This window comes from Tachysurus fulvidraco, chromosome 1 (genome assembly GCF_022655615.1).
Source record: "Tachysurus fulvidraco isolate hzauxx_2018 chromosome 1, HZAU_PFXX_2.0, whole genome shotgun sequence".
NCBI lineage: Eukaryota > Metazoa > Chordata > Actinopteri > Siluriformes > Bagridae > Tachysurus > Tachysurus fulvidraco.
Window position 1 is genome coordinate 45,223,526 of NC_062518.1, and position 21,615 is coordinate 45,245,140.

General features: G+C 37.4%; 2 protein-coding genes across 2 annotated transcripts in view; both read left to right on the top strand.

The window, feature by feature from the left end:
* Nucleotides 1-21,615, top strand: part of LOC113648508 (immunoglobulin superfamily member 1-like) — a 51,408-nt gene that overhangs the window by 2,344 nt on the left and 27,449 nt on the right. Inside the window, exon 4 of the mRNA XM_047799885.1 lies at nucleotides 20,833-20,868. Coding sequence (XP_047655841.1) covers nucleotides 20,833-20,868 — 36 coding nt within the window. The remainder of the gene's footprint in view (nucleotides 1-20,832; nucleotides 20,869-21,615) is intronic.
* LOC113648506 (Fc receptor-like protein 3) lies at nucleotides 506-10,064 on the top strand. Its single transcript, XM_047799860.1, has 11 exons — nucleotides 506-538; nucleotides 4,655-4,690; nucleotides 5,385-5,681; nucleotides 6,010-6,345; nucleotides 6,904-7,179; nucleotides 7,341-7,589; nucleotides 7,708-7,806; nucleotides 8,224-8,313; nucleotides 8,819-8,902; nucleotides 8,979-9,034; nucleotides 9,557-10,064. The coding sequence occupies exons 1-11, from the start codon at nucleotides 508-510 to the stop codon at nucleotides 9,557-9,559; spliced, it is 1,557 nt and encodes a 518-aa protein (XP_047655816.1). The 5' UTR covers nucleotides 506-507; the 3' UTR covers nucleotides 9,560-10,064.

Sequence of the window (21,615 nt, forward strand, 5' to 3'; positions counted from 1 at the left end):
GGTGACAAAGTGTCTAATGTTGATTATGAAGTCATCTCCAGTCAAGTACCAAGCATCACCACAGCATGAGTCACAGGCCTTAGACATCATCACACCCCTAGTCTGCTAGAACATTGATATAAATAAGTCTGACCTCATTACAAATGTATCTCAACCTCAATGCATAATGAATTCGTTCAAAAACATACAAAAACAAACTTTATGAACAAAAATAAATAATGGAATAAAAGGACTGTTTTTGCATTGCATTCAAATTATTATAAATAAAAACAGTACTGCTGATGCTCTAGCATATTAGCTTGACAAAATATTTATGCATTGCTAGTCAGATCAATTATTGGGGTATATGTTGTGCAAAGTATTAGTCTTAACAGATCAGTTTTAATGTTTTATATGAAAAAAGCTTCCAAGTTTGTATCTGTTTCCACTAAAATAGAAACACAGGAAGTGGTAAGGCTTTAACACACACCACTGCTCTGTCAGTCAGTCAGTCATTAGAGGGACAGGATGGAGCTCAGTTCACTCCCTGTGATGCTCTGTAAGTAAATGTTCTCTTTGTGTCTTCATTAGAGTGAGTGGTGGGATATAAAGTTGTTCATCTGCAGTCTGATTGTCCTGAATGATGAGCTTATTGTGTGATTAGGACATTGTGTGTACTTCATCATGACTGTTCAGGTGGATCAGCGTCTCCATATCTGTTATGAGAAGGGTTTAGTTTGATGCGTAAATACTCTCAGTAACTATGATAGTTCAACAGGTAAGAGTACAAGTAGACAAGGTTTGAATCATCTAATGACTGTAAATGACTCAGTAATGTTGGAATATGTACCTTATCTTATTTGTCCTGCTTTCATCTGCTGCTCTGTGACAAATTCTCATGATCATTTGATCTGCTATAAGAAAATAGTTGCATTTGTACTTTGATAAGTGGAAGTTATTGTTGTGACTGAAATGTCTTTAGCTGCTGTGTTGAGCTTCTGCTGGTGTTTCTGGTACACAGAAATGTTTTAACAAAACCATGTTAGCATTAACTAGACATACTGAGAAAATGCCGTGACGATGTTAAAGAACTGTGAGCAGAGACAAGTTAGCAATTGTGGTTTAGCAAAGTTTTCAGCAGAAGGAGGTGTGAAAATGATTTGAGAGGGAGATAACTCACTTTACGAAAATGACCCTAAGTATGGTGAAGAAACATAATTCCACTAATAAGTATTGTACACAAAGTTCATCAAAAAATGTAACCATTCATTCATTCATTTTCTACCGCTTATCCGAACTTCTCGGGTCACGGGGAGCCTGTGCCTCATGGGGCATCAAGGCAGGATACACCCTGGACGGAGTGCCAACCCATCGCAGGGCACAAACACACACTTTCATTCCATCACACACTACGGACAATTTTACAGAGATGCCAATCTACCTACCATGCATGTCTTTGGACCGGGGGGGAACCGGAGTACCCGGAGGAAACCCCCGAGGCACGGGGAGAACATGCAAACTCCACACACACAAGGCGGAGGCGGGAATCGAACCCCAACCCTGGAGGTGTGAGGCGAACGTGCTAACCACTAAGCCACAATGCCCCCCCCAAAATGTAACCATCTAAGAACCAAAAAAAAATTCATGCAAGGTCTGTGCAGAAGAGACTCCTGGGTACTAGAGTGTGTACAAAATAGACGAAGTATTTTTTTTAATTGAGAGCTACACTTGGGCTTCCTGAAGAAATAATATTGAATCATGCAGAACATGTAGCATGCTCTCTTCCACAATGATGTGCACACATGGGGAAGTTACAGAGGCCTACAGAGTCAGTTGTGGTTTTGCTTCTATTTTTGTGAAATCTGAGAATTGTGTTTAGCAGAAGAATGTATTTAAATGATGTGTGAGATCATTAGTCATGAAAGTACGTACATCGTTCTGGATAAGGGCGTCTGCCAAATGCTGTAAATGTAAATGTAAATGTAAATGTAAATGTAAATGAAAGAGACTCTGAGAGGTTAAATGCAGATGTAAGGAGAGTTTAATGACCCACTAGGGAAGGAGTGAGTGGGGAACAAAGAAAGCAGCAAATCAAACAGTGAAGTAAAATAAAGAACTCAAGACAAACAGAAATAGTTCCACAAAGTGATTCACATTGATGTGCAAGCAGTCCAGGGTCAATAGCGGCAAGGCATAAGAGATAAATCCAAAAGAGCAAGCAGAGATAAATCATAATCTTTAAACAACACAAAAGGTCAATGTGTATTTTGTCAATTGCTGAAAGAAACGAATTCATGCCAGATAATACTTCTTTAATGTTAATGTTGGTCACTCCTCCACATCCATGATAAGTGTTTTCAAGTCGTAACGTTCTTGGTTGTCATGTGAAATGGAATTGTTTAAGTTGACATAATTAGTTACGCATGTATGATCTGAACACACTTGAGTCTCTTACATTATTTTTAAGCCCACAAGTGTTTAATAAAAAGGTTACACGTTGTTCAACTAATTGCTTGGTGATTTGTGTCATTAATCTCCACAACAAACACAACATGGTGTCGGAATTTCGGATTACGAGTTTTTGCGATGACTGGCAAAGTTCGCCATGGCAAAGTTTACCCCTCCTAAGCAGTTATGACCCTTTTTCCACCAAGGCAGTTTGAGTGCTGTTTCAGAGCCAGAGCCTAATTTTAAAATCAGTTCTTTCTTTTTCTACACCCAGAGCACTGGCTCTGAATCAGGAAAAGTGGTTCTTAATTAAGTAGCACCAAAACATTGCTGGTCTAGACTTAAGAACCGCTTGCATGAGGGGCTGGGGGCGGGGCTACTGTGACCAATAAGACAAAAGAGAACTTTCTTGTGGAAATGGGGGGCATTAGACTTTTCCACGCCAGAAGGTAGGTATCGAGTTGCTTCGTTGCTTATGGAGGAGGATAAAGTTGTACAGGTAAAAGCCCTAATTTATTCGATGGGAGCGGAGGCCGAGCACATTTTTAAGTCATTAATGTTCAATAATGAGGTTATTAAAGGAGATAGCGAGCTAAGCGGGATGAGCTAGCTAAGATCCATTCTAGAATTTAACTTCTTTTAGAAAGTGTGGAAGCATTCATCAGACAGTTGTACAAACTCATTTTGGTGAACAGAAAGAGGAACAGATGCGTGACCTTGAAATCGTGCTGAACTTGTATCACAAAAACATCAAATGAAAAGTGCCCTGACACTGCAGTTGGAATGGCCAAACATTGTGAATTAATAAAATCAGAAAACACAGAGGGAGCAAAAAGCACGGAGCATGTGGATAGCCTGAAAACAGTTAGAAAGAAAGAACCCAAAAGGCAACTTAGCAAAAATACACAAAAAGATGAGAAAAGGAACATGCACAAGACGTGGTCAAAATCATTATGACAATGTCATGCAAAAGGAAAATATGCATGAAGTGTAATAACATTGAACACTTTGCAGTATGCCACTCAGAAGCAGAAGTACAAGAGATAACTGAGGCTGATGAGGATGAATGTATGTTCTTAGGGTTAGTCGAGCAGAAATAAAGCATGGGTTTATTGATAGCAGAGGATGAGCCACAGTGGCACACCACTCTAACCTTACACTATTTTCATTCAAAAGGTGCTCTGGTGCTGACACGTTAGTGATATCTGAAGCTACCTATGAAACTTTACAGAACAAGCCTAAGCCCATATCAATGGGCAGCTATGAAAACGCTGCTTTCATGTTGTAGTAGTCAAAACGAGGGGAGAAAACCTCCTTAGCTGAACAGTGGCAACCAAACTAGGTATAATTAAGGGCATTGATGAAGTCAATATGTTTAGTGGCATGGGTACATTAAAAGGGGTTTCACCCTGAAAGAAGGTGCACAACCATACAGCACAGAGGGTCCTCATTTCCCTACTCCCTAATTAGAAGGGGAGCTGAAAAGGATGGCATCAATGGGCATAATTGAGAAAGTAACAGACCTGACTGAGTGGGTACCTGTGAGTGCATGGACAGGTAGTGACCAAGGATGGCATTGCTCTAAGCCCAGAGAGGGTCAAGGCTATTACAGCTATCTTTCCTCCACAAAATGTTAGTGAGTTGCTGTACTTACCAAACTGCTCAAGTCAGAGTGTGGCCAATGTTGGCGGCCACCGCAAAGGCAAGTGTTTCAGACGTGAAGACGTGATAATTTTGTTTTAAGAGTTTTTCGACCTGCCTAGCCAACAGTCATTGATGCAGACAACAGCACTGATGGGCTTGGTGGAACATGATGGAAGGTTGTGGTTGTGGTTGTTGGATAACAATAAATAGAAAAAGACAAAACAAAGAGAATTAATGTTATTGTTATATTTGCTTAAAAAAAGGGGGGTATAACATGTGAAATGGAATTGTTTAAGTTGACTTAATTGGCTTAATTCATGATGTGAATACACTTCTGTCTATTACTTTTTTTTTTAGATTTTACACAAATACTTTTATAGCCCTCTCTTGATTAATATTTTTCAATTGCTTTGCAGAACATGATATTTACTTTAATCTTTTCCTTATAACTCATAAATTATGCAAATTAGTATATCGTATTCCTTTATTACCTGAGTTTAGTTTGTCAAAGCTGTGCTGCTTTCAGTCATACATCGTATCTTTTCTATGTTTACATCATGTTCTGTGTTTCTGTTTGTTTCAGTGCTGATTTCACTCAGTCCAGAAACACATGCTAAAGGTATATATATATATATATATATATATATATATATATATATATATATATATATATATATATATATATATATATATATATAATATATTTGATTTAAATTTATTTCTTTTTTTATTTATTATTTATGTGTGTATTTCTAATTTGAATTAGAACTGAGAAGGATGTGTTTGTACATTGATATACAAAGTTTAGCAGTTTCTTTAAAAAAAAGCAATTTTACAGCTATGAAGAACAGAAGTCACTTTAACTCAGTTATATTCGGTCTTTTCTCTTATAACAGTGTATCTCATATTTAGTCTTACTTTGAACTCTTGGTGTATTCTCACACATTGTGTGGCTGCTGCTGAGAGAAACCAGAAGTTTAGGGAACACATCCTCATCTGAGTGACATTGGATAGTTTGACTATAAATTATTACTCTTCTATAACTTCATAGTACTGAATCAAATAGTGTCAAATGTGTTAAAAGGGACATAAGTAAAGGTTTGAAGTTATCGACTGTTCAGATCTGAGACTCAACCATGTGTAAACAAATAGGTTTCAGGCTAAACTTTAACCCTGAGACTGTTGGAACAATAATTGGAAAATAATTGTTCCAATACTGTGGGTCAAAATGATCAGCCACCTTCTGTAGTCTATATTATTTAAGGCACCAAGAAAGTTCTTTATGTGTGTTTATTAACACATTTATTTTATAGAGCAACCTAAAGCTGTGTTGTCCATAAAGCCTGATAAACATGTGTACACTGGCGAGAATATCACTCTCAGATGTGACATAGAGGGAGGAGACACTAAGTGGAAATACATCTGGTTTAAGAATAATTCCAGTCTCAACACGGAAGAAGGAAAAGGCAAACGGTATAAAGACAACACACAGCAGGAGTTCAATATCAAGTCTGTTAAAGACTCTGACAGTGGTAACTACACCTGCAAAGGACAGATAAATAACTCTCAGAGCTCAGAGATGAGTGATGCAGTTACACTGACTGTATCAGGTGAGTCTGTGGCAACAACATCTGGATAGTTTTACACATGCAGTATAATTATAGTGAGGCAGTGATTAATAGTACACAGCTAACATTAAAGCAGTAAATCTCATCATGTCTTGCCCCTGCTATTATGTATCTCATTAGATGATAATTTAATAAAACTTTCTGTATTACTGTTATTTTAAACCAAATCATGAAATTAACTGTGTGTTTATGAGGGAGAGATTCATAAATTTTATTTACTATTCCTTATTCCTTACATGATCTATTATACATAGAGAGATTATTGTGTATGTACAGAGTTAAGAATAATTGTGAATTTCCTGTGTAACAGAAAGACCAAGGCCAGTACTGAGTGTATCTCCACACAGCTGGCTGACTGAAGGAGACTCAGTGACTCTAAGCTGTGAGGTTACAGACTCCTCTACAGACTGGACATTCAGCTGGTACACAGTTGTTCCCTACAGAGATGGATTAACTGCAATAAATAATCATCTTGGCTATACCATGTATGTGGAGCTCCTCTCAGACAGCAGCAGAGGATCAGGAGGCAAATACACTCTCAGTCCTGCTGCTCTTAATCACACAGGAGTTTATAGGTGTAGAGGAGAGACAGGAGAACCACCCTTTTACACAAAATACAGCTATAGAAAGCCTCTATGGATCACTGGTGAGGAAAACACAACAATGGTCTATTGGAATTGTTGAATATAGATTCATAAATAAAATATAAAAGTGACAGCACTGAATTTAAATATGAAGAATCACAGCTGTGTTAATGTTTAATGTAAAAATCGTTATATTCAGCCTCCTGAATGTGGAATGTTTTCCGCAGCTGAATAACCCTAAGTGGTAGAGGATTATTCTCATTCATGTAATTAAATGAGGAGTAAATGTGTTCAAGTTATGCCATGAAAACACATACATAATAATACATAACAACAATTATTGTCAGGACTTTGACAACATGCTCTTGTTTATGTTCCCTGTCACGTGTCTGCCCGCACTTGTTCACTCCTCCCCGTCTCTGCACACATGTTCCTCATGTGTTCATTGTCCTGTTTAATCATGCTGCGTTGCTTATGGCAGCGTGGAATCCTTGACTTATGTCTGTTCTTGTATTTCATGTTTTTAGTTAAAAAAATCTTGTTTATTTTTACGTTATCCTGTAGTTGGGTCTGTTTTTATCCCTGCGTCTCTGACAAAATTATAATGATCTGTGTTTAAGGTGAATCTCCTCCAATCTCTCTGATCATCAATCCCAGCAGAACTCAACACTTTACTAATGACTCTCTCTCACTGAGCTGTGAGGACCAGAGTAAGTCTACTGGATGGACAGTGAGACGATACACACGCAGTAAGAATGAGTCAGATTGTTCACACTGGGGATCAGTTACAGGATCTACATGTAACATCAGCTTCCTCTCCACATCCTACACTGGAGTTTACTGGTGTGTGTCTGAATCTGGAGAAAACAGTAATCCTGTCAACATCACAGTGCATGGTGAGTCTTCATGTAGTGTGTTTAATGTTAAAGGAAAAGGGAAATGATTAATTACAGAATATTTAGAAAGCTGAGATTCTAACTGGAGAAAAACTGTTCAATGAGACACTTAACTGAGTTTTACAGTGAAATCAAGCAGTGGTGTAAATTCTCTCTTCTAGATGGTGATGTGATCCTGGAGAGTCCTGTCCATCCTGTGACTGAGGAACATCCTCTGACTCTACACTGTTTATATCGTACACCTAATGCCTCAAACCTCACAACTGTTTTCTATAAAGATGGATCAGTTCCCCAGAACCAGACTACAGGAGAGATGATCATCCAAACTGTCTCAAAGTCGGATGAAGGTTTCTACCACTGTAAACACCCAGAGAGAGGAGAATCACCGAAAAGCTGGGTCTCAGTCAGACGTGAGAAATCCATTTCTTCTGAGTTGATTTTCTCTTAATTTTCTCTGAGTTGATTTTCTCTTATATTTACAGCACTAATAAAACTTATATCCTGCTTTCTTCTTTTCCTCTGTTATAGGTTCTAGGTCCACTAGTACAACCTTAGCTTCTATTCTGAGTTTGGCATTTCTGATCATTTTATTAATCGTCCTGCTGGGGTTCTGCAAAATAAAGAGAGGTCTGATAAATGCTTTAACTTTTTAGCAAATTTTAAGTTATTTGGAAATATAAAATTTATATAGTTATAGTTTAAAGTTTTTTAATATCTATTTAACTTACTTTCTAAATCTTGTTTAGAATATTAGAAACATTGAAATTAATTTGGTTCTTATTGAGTCCTGATTACACTGTATGAAATAAACTGAAGATTGCACAATATATAATTAATAGTTGCCAGTACAAAGTACAGTAATCCATATCTAACAAAATTGTTATTATCATTATATACAGTTAATATTTGTAACTAATCTTCATTCTTTGGTTTTTGTAGTTACCCTACAGAGCTGTATACTTTACTCAATACTGTTAAAAAAAAAAAAATCCATTAGTATTTACACGCTGTTCAGATATAGAATCTGTATCTCTCTCTTTATAGAAAAGCAGAAAACCAATAAGACATCAGAACTGAATCAGAGCCGATCAGGAGCTGAAGACTCTCAGTCAGGACACACACCACTTCAGGCTGGTCAGACACTGTTTTAAAAATCTTTTTAGAATTTAATTACATTTTTTCTATATATTTATTCTGTTTTCTGTAGGAAGTGATAATATTCATGACACTGTAGAACAGGCAGATATGAGAGGAACAGGTAGCATTATTACATATAATGTGTGACTCTTGCATTAGGAGATTTAACTCTAGATTAACAGTTACAAAAAGTACAGAAGAGTCTTGTAGAGACTAAAAGCTGCAGCTGAGAGCAACGAAGCCACTTACGCGCAGGTCATGAAGAAAAAGAAGGCAAAGAGGAACAATGGTATTTTATATTAAATATGTATTTTATAGAGTATTTTTAATGCTACCAAAATGTATCCAAAAACATTTGTCCTTTATTATACGGATAATCTCATGCTACTCTTACTATAATACTATAATGGACAACATCACTGTGATGTGACCTGATGCTGTAATGACTAATGTATTAGGAAGCTGTTGATCAGTGTGATGTCTTTGTTCTCTGCTTCTGTAGATCTTGATGGTGAACTCAGTGGTGGTGATGTGACTTATGCTCAACTTGAATTAAAACCAAAGAAGTCGTCTATGCGAGAAAAAGGTACAGAAATTCATGTTAAATTTTTCTTTTTCTTTTTTTTCCTCAAATTTAATTCAAGATATTTTGTTCTAATTAGAAAAAGCCAGTGTGGATGCTGATACTTTATACTCAGCAGTGAAGCTGAACAACAAGGTAAGACTGGTTTGCATTTTAAGCTCAATAACTAGCTGATGTAATCAAACACCATGTAGTAAATTTATGTATAATATATGTATTAAAAAACATACTTTCTAGTTAGCTGAGTCCAAGCTAGAGAGATTTCCATTCATGTTTTCCTTCTTCTGTTAGACAGTGCCGTACATCATACTGTGAAATCAACTGTTACGTCCTTAAGTTACAATTACATTGCTCTCATATTGTTTCACTCAGAGCAGTTTGAATAAGTAAAGTTCACATTTGATCACGTTTCACTTTTCAATTAAAGATCAGAAGTAATGTGATGTCGGTTTGTAAGCAAGCTTCATGTCACAACTTACAGGTGCTAGAGAAACACCTATTAGTCAGAAGAGAGTCTGAGCATTAATTCCAGTATAAATACTGAGCAAGGTAGACTGGTTCAGTGTGAAAGGCTGGGCAGAGGGATATTATCTGATGTTACACACCTGAAACTGGTTTCCTTATCTGTATTTATATGACCGCTTTCTCTCTCTGCAGTGAGTCGGTGTATGGAGCTGATGGAGCTCTGGTTATATGACATGTTATTTCTGTTATTTCTGTTTTCTTTTGCTTATGAACACTTTCTTTCACCTACCCCCCATATATGTAAGCACATACCTGCATTTAACTGTGTACATAGATAGAATAACAGTTTATTAACAATAATAACAATCTATTACATTATTTAGTGCAGTCCATCATGGTACACGTGAAAACGTGTTTGGCCAGATGCAAAACCTGAGCTAGGCAAAATAAAAGGCTCAATAGAAGAAGAACAGAAGACAAACTTCTCTTGGAGTACAGATTTAGCTCTAAGTTTTAAATGCTTTAGTCAATGCCTTCTAGACTGGATACTTGCAGTCTGTTCTTCACTGTCCTGCTGTTTCTTTAAGCAAGCATCAGCTTATGATTAGCACCAGGAAAGTCACAGCATATTACCTTCATACTTACTTAGACTAAATTGGTTGCCTATTAAATTCTACGTTGACTTTCATTCTTATGCCATTTAAAGCTCATATCTTGTTTTGTTTATAGAATATAACAAATAATTATATATATATATATATATATATATATATATATATATATATATATATATATATATATATATATATAAAATCCTTTTATTATTAAAGCTATGCTTATTGATGTATTTTAGCACTGTAAAGACATGCATATAGATCATGTATAAGTATGCATTTATGCATTAGTTATAAAGTTAGTTATGAATTAAATTACTTTTTTAACGTAATTCTTTCTTTGCCAACAGCCATTTGTAATGTCAGTAATGTACTTTTAAATCTATTCATTAATTAAAATAGTTGAATCATTCAATCCTGTTACGATGTGACTTATTTAAAGACCTCCTTGCAAAGAACTGCACCATTTCATACGTTAATTTTGTTTGACGGTCAAGGTTTTATCAATAGTTAGTAATTAGCTTGTAATTAGTTTTGATGCTTTGCATGCAGTGTGGAGAAGGTACACGCAGACTATGAAAACAGTGGGGAACTAATGTCTTAAATAAAATGTCATGCATATATCAGTCACAAAGTCTACCAGTAACAAGCACTAATTAACAATGAAACAAGCACAGTGTTCTTGCTCAAGTCTGTGATGATGTAAACAAACTAGTCCCCAACAAAATACTTTGTGCAAAAAGCTGCTTTTCTTTTAACTTGAAACCAAGAGAGAAGTCTAGCTAACTTCTGCTATAATGCTAATGTTTATTCCAATGTTTCCTCACACGCAATATTGTTTGAACATAGAGTATTTACACTGGTCTGCACAGATTCTCTTTATTGTGTTTTGTGTATTGTCTTTTGTGTGATCTCTTGTATTTTTTGTTTGCACTGTCTTTTTGTCCTGCACTGTTTATCTGTCTTTTTGTCTTGTCCTGCACTGTTTGTACCAGACACTTTATGTGGCTAAGACATACTTACTAAGTCCTCAGCTATGTCTTTGATTCTGTCAATGTAGCACCATGGTCCTGGAGAAACATTGTCTCATTTCACTGTGTACTGCAACAGCTATATATGGTTGAAATGACAATAAAAGCTTCTTGACTTGACTAAAATCCATAGACCTGCTGCTCTGTGTGTTTAGATGGATGGAGGTTTGGATGTTTGATTTAAGGTTGCCTCTTGTAATTCCCAACATGGAACATAAATGAAAATGCCTTCTAAACTTGAAAATCCTATTAACAGGGTAGCTTTCACATCTATGTGATCCACATCAGTTTCTTTATTTGCTTTATTTTACCTCTCACCACTCTAGTTTTCTGGGTTTATCAGGTACAATGACAGATTCACAATGATATTCAGTCTTAATATTCCTTTCTCCAAGCACACCATCCAGGCTAGCATTAGAGCAAACTGGACAACCTGAGAAAAAGCTTTTTAAATACTTTGATGAGAAGAGAGAAAATAAAAACACTTGGATAGGCGAATGTCGCCATCTGGTGGCTAAAACATTTAACAAAAGTGGGCGTGGCTCCATGATGTCACACTGAAAAAAGGAAAGTAATAAATCTCACTAGCTTTCTGTTTCTTTAACAGACACAACACAAACTTCAGGATCCTGGAATATGTGTGTAAAGACGCTAATGTAAGCTCAATCTCAGTTTTATAAATTTCTCAACAAGGCAATGGAGAAGCCTTTTAAATTTAGTGAGTATTTCCACTTGCTAGAAAACTACTGGACGAAAAGAGATTATATATTTACATTTACAGCATCTGGAAGTCGCCCTTATCCAGAGCGACGTACTCTAACATTGAATACCTTAATGCTGGCTCACTAGGTTACATACTGAAGATACCATTTTAAAACTTTTGTTCAAAGTTGCAATGAAAAAGTGTCAAAGGTTGTATTTTTTTTGTTGTTTTTTTAATGCAAAAGATAAAGAAAGAATAAGAATAAGTAGGTCTTCAACCGCCGCTTGAAAATAACCAGTGACTCAGCTGTCCGGACCTTTAGGGAAGTTCATTCCACCACCTTGGTGCCAGAACAGAGAAGAGTCTTGTAGTATGCTTGCCTCTTACCCTGAGAGATGATGGAACCAGTCGAGCAGTGCTGTGCGGTTGCAGTGCGAGGAATGATGAGGGCTTTGAGGTAAGAGGGAGCTGGTCCATTTTTGGCTTTGTAGGCCAGCATCAGTGTTTTGAATATGATGCGTGCAGCTACCGGAAGCCAGTGTAGGGATCACAGCAGCGGGATGGTATGTGAGAACTTTGGCAGGTTGAAGACAAGCCGGGCAGTTGCATTTTGGATCATTTGCAGAGGACAAATTGTGTTCATAGGTAGACCTGCCAGCAGTGCATTGCAGTAATCCAGTCTAGAAATGACAAGAGACTGAACAAGTACCTGAGCAGTCTGTGTGGACAAAAATGGCCGAATCCTTCTAATGTTGTAGAAAAGAAATATTATATGTGTATGACCTGTATTCTCTTGCCAAATGAATGATACTGGGTGACAGAGATTCAGTATGAATACAAAGGAAAATTTTATATAATAAATAAACAAACAAATAAATTAACAAAAACTATTTTGAAAAAATCTTAATCTGTGGCCCTCCATTAGCATTGACTTCATAATACACAATCCCTGTGTCACGAAGTGACATGGTGAAAGAAAGGCAAGTGAGGATCCAATTGCAGTTACTAATTTAATAAACAAAACATAAACAGGCAGGCAAAACACTGAACAGGACAGGGAACAGGAACGGACAACAGAATACACTAAACACCAACAACGACTCACAACAGGGGAATGAACAAACAGTGTATATATATAGTAAACAGGGACCAATCACAAAGCAGAGACAATCAGAGACAAACACAAAACACCTGGGGAAGAGATGGAAATCAATTAATGTCCATGGAAAGGAATGAGTGCGCGGAGCAAACAATTAACATCAGGGAGAGACGTCAGAGAAACAAGGGGAAACACAGACAGACACGTTACACCCTGTTTGTGTTTCAAACTGCACTTTTAACACAAAAATACATATTAATCACAAGAATCAAACTTTTGGACAATAAATAGATTTTTTTATTATTTGTTTTTTTCTGAGCCAGAAATCGCTAAAGTTAATACAAAAATATCTAAGACATAAAAACTATGCAAGATTTTTTGTGTCTGTGTGTTTAAAATGGTCTATTTTTAAAATTAAAGTGTTGTTTATCACAATGTTTCATTTGATATAAATGTTTACTGCCACCTATTTTTTAATACCAATATTTACCATATGCCTGATCGGATTTATTCAAATAATTTCATCTAATAAAAAAATCTTATTCAGAGAAGTTTCCTCATAATGATTAAGCTTTCACTATTACATATTAATTGACTGCTGCATATCTTAAACAGCTACAACCTGTTTTCTAGTTTCTGAAGGCTGATCCATTTACAAATAGTTCAAGGTCTGTATGGTGTCTCCTGCAAATTAGACCTGCAAATTTAATTTACATGGTTTACTGTTACATGGTCGTGATGTTCTCCATCAACTTCTGTGAAAGAAGACAGAGTTTAGCTGTCATGATTCAGCCCGGACTTTGGCTACGTGCAGTTGTTTGTTTACGTTTCTCGTCACGTGTCTGCCCCGCCTTCGTCTGCTCCTCCCTGTCTACACACCTGTTTCCCATTGTTATTAACCTGTCTATTTAACTGTGCCGCGTTGCCTTGTGCAGCGTGGAATCTACTTTGGTCTTTGTCCTGTCTCTAGTCTGTGTCCTGTGTCCTGTTTCGTGTTCCTCTATTATTAAATCCTGTTTGTTTGGCTATCCTGCGCTTGGGTCCGCTTCCTTACCACGCGTCATGACATTAGTACAGTACAGTGTTTTATTTTAACATTTGGCAGTTCAAGTAAAATAGTGTGAAATCTCAGCCATCGTGCTGTAGACATATAGGGTAATTTCACTGTATTCTACAATGTCTTTGATGTACATTAAAGCATTGAAGCATTTATTGCCTTTTTAGCTGTTCCTACAGACCCTAAATACTAAGGCAGTCCCACTGCCACTGGATCCAGTTTAGTTAAAAAAATGTCTACTGGCCTTAATTTTTACTTCATGATTTTGCCATAATACTGATGTCATACCCCCACTTTTTTATTCACACATATAGATCTACTATCTGCATGAATAATTTAGTTTGGACCTGGTATATCTAATCTGTGTGTGGATTGTAAGGCTAGTTTCAACTCTTACAAAGGCCTTTTCTTTTTCAGATGTCCTACTAAGTGCACTGTGGACCTGTAGACCCTTCCCATGAGCCATTGCACTCAAGGGAGCCTCGAGGATTGCATAATTATGTATAAAGGTTCTGCAATAAGAACACATGTCTAAAAATGACATTAGTTTCGTTATTTTGGGCGTTGGATTGTTTTGTATATCTGCAACTCTGTTTTCTTGAGCATGAGCATGCTCAATGTCCTTTAGTGCCCAGGGACGGTGTACTAGCATGGGGTCTCCATCCTTCCCCACTACTTCCACCATGGGCATTTTAATCACACTCTGAAGTTGCTGTTTAACGTCCAAAGTCGAAGCCTTTTCTTCAACTGGCTCAGGATCAGCATTCTCCTTCTGTTTTCCTCTCTGAAGTGCACACCTGTTGACATGACGTAGCCGCTCCCAGACGTGGTCGAGGAGGCGGTCCATCCAGGTCAGGATCATCTGAAAAAAGACTTAAGAAACTGGAGACTTTGTGAGCTTCTCATTGTACTCTGTGTATTCTGTAAATATTGTGTAAATAATCTCTTTGGATTAGATTGTGCTTTTCTTAAAACTTTCTCCTCACATGTGAAAAGATGTCCTTTACATTTACCCTCTTCATCTTCTTATCTTTTTCAATTTGGAGTAGATAATATTTCTGTGAGTGTTTCAGGCTAACACTGCTTCCATCAGCGAAGACACACTCCGTCACTCATCACATTAAATGTGATACAGAATCAGGACCATAATTAGTTCTCATATAATTCATATTAGGTCATTTGACACACACTGTGTTTTTACTGAGCTTGCTTACTGTTGCCCATCTTAGTTTAATGTTGACAGTCTCTGTGCCTGTACTCTGTGATGTGTGTGTGTGTGTGTGTGTGTGTACTTTATCTTTTGTTTTGGCCTTTTCTATTTTCCCCTAACCTGCCTTGCTCTCCGGAGAGTCTACACCGAGCTCGTCAGCTCTTAGCGGCGGGTTTTCTGAAAACCTCGCAAACAAGACACCTTTAGCACCTAATCCCAGATTAGTGCCGTGCTTTACTTTTTATTTCTAGGCCATGCACTAGGTGCCAATCCAGGTACCTGACTTGTCGACAGATCCAGATCTAAATCCTGTCTTTACAGCCCTTTTCACACAGAGACAACCAACAATATAGATTTACTATTCAACAGTAATAAATTTAACTAGGGTTCTCTGGAAAAACACTTACAACTTTACAATTCAAATAAAAAAAATTCTCTCACCTTCCACGTGTCCAATTACTTTTGATTCCAGCGTTGAGGCGGCTCACGGTGAACTCCTGAGTCCTCTCATGCTCATGGCCAATTTTGCAGTTTGAGGTAAAGTTAACAGCCTCCATGTCGCCTGCAGTTCGCGTGCTCAGGAGTTCCCATAGCCGATCCTCAAGCACGGAATCCTGCCGACAACGCCGGCCTGTAGTGGAAGTTTTGAGGTTTGAGAGAATTTAAGCATAAAATATCACACTGGTAGGCACAGGCAAGAGTAAAAAAGGTTTCACATATTTATTGTGTTTAGTTGCGCAGCAAGACCCAACACTCCACATGTAACATGAGAGAGGAAGGGCCCTCCTCATGTATAACATCAGGATTTTATAGACAGAATTTAAACAAAGAAGACATGTATGTGCAAAGAAGACTGCTGATGTGCTAGCATATTAGCTTAACAAAATATTTATTCATTGCTAGTCAGATCAATTATTGGGGCATATGTTGTGCAAAGTATTAGTCTTAACAGATCAGTTTTAATGTGTTACATGAAAAAAACTGCCGAGTGTGTATCTGTGTCCACTAAAATACAAGTAGTACAACAGAACACAGGAAGTGGTAAGGCTTTAACACACACCACTGCTCTGTCAGTCAGTCAGTCATTAGAGGGACAGGATGGAGCTCAGTTCACTGCCTGTGATGCTCTGTGAGTAAATGTTCTCTTTGTGTCTTCATTAGAGTGAGTGGTGGGGTATAAAGTTGTTCATCTGCAGTCTGAATGTCCTGAGTGATGATCTTATTGTGTGATTAGGACATTGTGTGTACTTCATCATGACTGTTCAGGTGGATCAGTGTCTCCATATCTGTTATGAGAAGGGTTTAGTTTGATGTGTAAATACTCTCAGTAACTATGACAGTTCAACAGGTAAGAGTACAAGTAGGGAAAGCATAAAACACAAGGTTTAAGTCATTTAACGAGTGTAAATGACTCAGTAATATTGGAATCTGCACCTTATCTTCTTTGTCCTGCTTTCATCTTCTGATCTGTGATTAATTCTCATGATCATTTGATCTGCTAAAAGAAAATAGTTGCATTTGTACTTTCATAAGTAATTTCATATTGTTGTGACTGAAATGTCTTTAGCTGCTGTGTTGAGCTTCTGCTGTTTCCGGTACACAGAAATGTTTAAAAAAAACATGTTAGCATTAATTAGACATACTGAAAAAATTCCTTACAACCTACATTTTCATGTTTTTTACTGTTATGGTTATATCATTTACTTATTAGTGTTAAAAACAACTTTGCAGTTAAATACACATTATTAGCCTTTGATACACAGAGGGCAGTGACGATGTTAAAGGCCTGTGAGCAGAGACAAGTTGGCAATTGTGGTCAGCAAAATTTTCAGCGGAAGGAGGTGTGAAACTGATGTGTGAGGGAGATAATTGACTTTTAAAAAATTACCCTAAGTATGGTGGAGAAACATAATTCCACTAATAAGTATTGTACACAAAGTTCATCAAAAAAATTAACCATATGAAAAAAAAAGAAAAATTGAAGACAGGTCTTTGCAGAAGAGACTCCTGGGTACTAGAGTGTGTTCAGGAAAGACGAGAAGTATATATTCATTATGTTCTTGCCCAGTCTTTATGAGTGCAATATTTATTTTTAACTGAGAGCTACATTTGGGCTTCCTGAAGAAATAATATTGCATCATGCAGAACATGCAGCATGCTCTCTTCCACAATGAAATGCAAAATTTTTGCAGAAACAAACACGTCTCATTAGCCTTGCACACACAGGGATGTTACAGAGGCCTGAAAGCAGAGACAAGCTGTCAGTTGTGGTTTTGCTTCTTTATTTGTTAAATCAGCTAATCGTGTTCAGCAGAAGGAGGTGCTTAAATGATGTGTGAGAGCATTCGTCATGAAAGAGACTCTGAGAGGTTAAATGTAGATGTTGGGAGAGTTTAATGACACACTAGGAAAGGAGTGAGTGGGGAACAAAGAAAGCAGCAAATCAAACAGTGAAGTAAAATATACAGTAGAACAAAAGACAAACAGAAATAGCTCCAAAAAGTTATTTACATCGATGTCAAAGCAGTCCAGGGTCAATTGCGGTGAGGCATAAGAGATAAATCCAAAAGAGTAAGCAAAGATCAATGATAATCAGTAAATAACACAAAAGCTCAATCTGTAATCTGTGTATTTTGTCACATGCTGGAGGAAACCAGTTCATGCCAGATAATCCTGCAACTTCTTTAATGTTAATGTTGGTCACTCTACAACATCTTTTTTTTTAATCCCGCACGTTTAATAAAAAGGTTACGCATTGTTCAACTAAGTGCCGGTGATTTGTGTCATTAATCTCAGCAACAATTGCCACGTAGTGTTAGAAGCAAATACTAAGTAGTAGTCTGTATTTTGGGTTGCAAGTTGTTATGAGGACTGAATTGTATATCGCCAAGGCAAAGTTTACCTCTTCTGAGTAGTTAAACTTTTCGAAGCCGATGCGTGGACGGACTGGAAATAGAGGTATCGAGTTGCTTTGTTTGCTTAATTTATTCGATGTGAGTGGAGGCCGAGCACATATTCAAGTCATTAAGGTTTTATAACAAGTTTATTGGAGGAGATCGGTAATCATTATCTCGAGGGATTGTGGTAGTCTACCCACACCAGTAAGTTGTTATTGTTATAGAATATAAGAATAATAACTAGATTTGTAAAGTTCGTCGCGACAAACTTTGATGTTGGCTTTGACGGTGCAAGTATTCGCAAAGGCCGGTGCAATTTGGAGGTGAGTGGACAGAAAGATTGTAAAAGCTACTGGACCTCAAGGGTGCCAATACTTTTGGAGGTGAGCGGACATGAGCATGTGACATGACCATAATACCCGTGGGGCAGTTCCCCTCATTGTGCTAAGTGTTTTGATATGTCACATATCCATGTTGTGCAAATTTTAAATTTTCACGTGACGTGACGTGAATTTTTAATTTCGCTGGTTTTGGGAGCGGTGCTACACGTGATGTCACGTGACATGACCAGAATACCCGTGGGGCAGTTCCCCTCATTGTGTTGAGTGTTTTGATTTGTCACATGTCCATGTTGTGCTTATTTTTAATTTCGCTTGTTTTGTGGGCGGGGCTACATGTGACATCACATGACGTCACGTGACATGACCAGAATACCCGTGGGGCAGTTCCCCTCATTGTGCTGATTGTTTTGATATGTCACATGTCCATGTTGTGCAAATTTTTAATTTTGTTTGTTTTGGGGCGGGGCTACATGTGACATCACGTGACGTCACGTGACGTGACCAGAATACCCGTAGGGCAGTTCCCCTCATTGTGCTGAGTGTTTTGATATGTCACATGTCCATGTTGTGCAAATTTTTGATTTTGCTATTTTTGGGGGCGGGGCTACACGTGACGTCACGTTACGTGACCAGAATACCCGTGGGCCAGTTCCCCTCAATGTGCTGAGTGTTTTGATATGTCACATGTCCATGTTGTGCAAATTTTTGATTTCATTGTTTTGGGGGCGGGGCTACATGTGACGTCATGTGGTGTCAAGTGACGTCACCAGAATACCCGGTGGGGTGACAGTACTTTTGGCAAAAAGTGGCTACTGAGGGTTTGGACATTTCATGTCAATACTGCAGTCATTATGGGATTCTACTTATTATTATACTGAGTGGATCACAGAGAGAGAAGCCGTGCCTGAGCTCTGCGCACGCTGTGTGTGTGAGAGCTTAGAGGAATTTTCGGAATTCCCCATTCAAGTCTATGGGATGTTCGATCGTCGACTACCGGAAAACCGAAAATTCCGTTGGAAGTCCGAAATAAAAACTTCGTCCGGAGTAAGGTCCTAAAGAACCTGTCCGAGTTCGGTGTAAATCGCTCGAAAACTTGCCGAGTTATAAACCTCAAAAGTTTATAATGGAAGTCTATGGGAAAAAAGGCCACTTTGAGCTTCCGTACCGGGAATGCCGGAATTCCGATCTCTTAGAAAAATAGAAGCAACAAACTTCAGACCAGGGTCTACGACATATCTGAATTTGGTGCATGTGGCTCAAACGCCCTAGGCCGCATTTTTTTTAAATACATTTTTGTCTAATAATAATAATAATAATAATAATAATAATAATAATAATAATAATAATATTAATAATAATAATAATAATAATAAGCTTATAACGGAAATCAGAATGTTAGCTTCTACAAAGCCAACATAATAATAATAACTAGATTTATAAAGTTTGTCGCGACAAACTTTGATGTTTGCTTTGACGAGGCAAATATTTGCAAAGCTTTTTGGAGGTAAGTGGACATAAGGGTCAGTGTTACTTTTGGAGGCAAATGGACAGAAAGATAGGGTGCCAAAACATTTGGGGCAAGTTGAGACGAGCATGTGATGTCATCCGAATACTCCTGAGGAAGTTCTCCTCATTGTTCTGAGTGTTTTGATACGTCACATGTCCATGTTGTAAAAAGTTTTTTGATTTTGCATATTTGTGGGCGGGGCTGCGGCACAAACGAAAGGCCAGTCGGTACACCGATTTAAAACTTTGTTCAGAGTATCACCCTAAAGGAGCTGGCCGAGTTTGGTGTAGATAGGTCGAAAGCTTGCCGAGTTATAAACCTCCAAAGTTATAATGGGAGTCTATGGGAAAAAAGGCCAATTTGAGACCCGGTACCGGAAGTACTGGTACTCGGATCGCTTAGAAAAGTAATAGCAACAAACTTCAGACCAGCATCTACAACACATCTGAATTTGGTGCATGTGGCTCGAAAGCCCTAGGCAGCATTAAATTTTATAAATTTTTGTCTACGCTGAAATAGGAAAACAGAATGTTGGCTTCTACAAAGCCAACATCATAATAATAATAATAATAATAATAATAATAATAATAATAATAATAAGCTTATAACGGAAATCAGAATGTTGGCTTCTACAAAGCCAACATAATAAAGCGTCCCCACATGTTTAATAAAAAGGTTTCGTGGATTTGTGCAGTTACTCTCGGTCACAAAGGCCACATTGGTGATGTCAGTTTTTTCTCCACATCTGAATGATGATATTCAAAGTGTTACCTTGTACATGTACTGTTTTGGAAATACTTTTATACCCTTCTCTTGATCAATATTTTTCAATCGCTTTGCAGAACATGATATTTACTTTAGTCTTTTCCACTTAACGTATAAATTATGCAAATTAGTATATCGTATTCCTTTATTACCTGAGTTTAGTTTGTCAAAGCTGTGCTGCTTTCAGTCATACACCGTATCTTTTCTATGTTTACATCATGTTGTGTGTTTCTGTTTGTTTCAGTGCTGATTTCACTCATTCCAGAAACACATGCTGAAGGTATACAGTATATATATTATATATTGCCTTATTTTAAATGATTTAAATTTATTTATTTATGTGTGCATTTCTGATTTGAATTAGAACTGAGAAGGGTGTGTTTGTACATTGACATACAAAGTTTAGCACTTTCATTAAAAAAAAGCAATTTTACAGGTATGAAGAACAGAAGTCACTTTAACTCAGTTATATTCGGTCTTTTCTCTTATAACAGTGTATCTCATATTTAGTCTTACTTTGAACTCTTGGTGTATTCTCACACATTGTGTGGCTGCTGCTGAGAGAAACCAGAAGTTTAGGGAACACATCCTCATCTGAGTGACATTGTATAGTTTGACTATAAATTATTACTCTTCTATAACTTCATAGTACAGAATCAAATAGTGCTAAATGTGTTAAAAGGTACTTAAGTGAAGGTTTGAAGTTGAATCTATATCAAACTTATTTATCGACTGTTCAGATCTGAGACTCAACAATAATTGGAAGACTGTTCCATAACTGTGGGTCAGAAAGCTCTGCCACCTTCTGTAGTATACATTATGGCACCAAGAAAGTTCTTTGTGTATTTATTAACATTTTTATAGGGCAACCTAAAGCTGTGTTGTCCATAAAACCTGATAAACACGTGTACAGTGGCGAGAATATCACTCTCAGATGTGACATAGAGGGAGGAGACACTGAGTGGACATACATCTGGTTTAAGAATAATTCCAGTCTCAACACGGAAGAAGGAAAAGGCAAACGGTA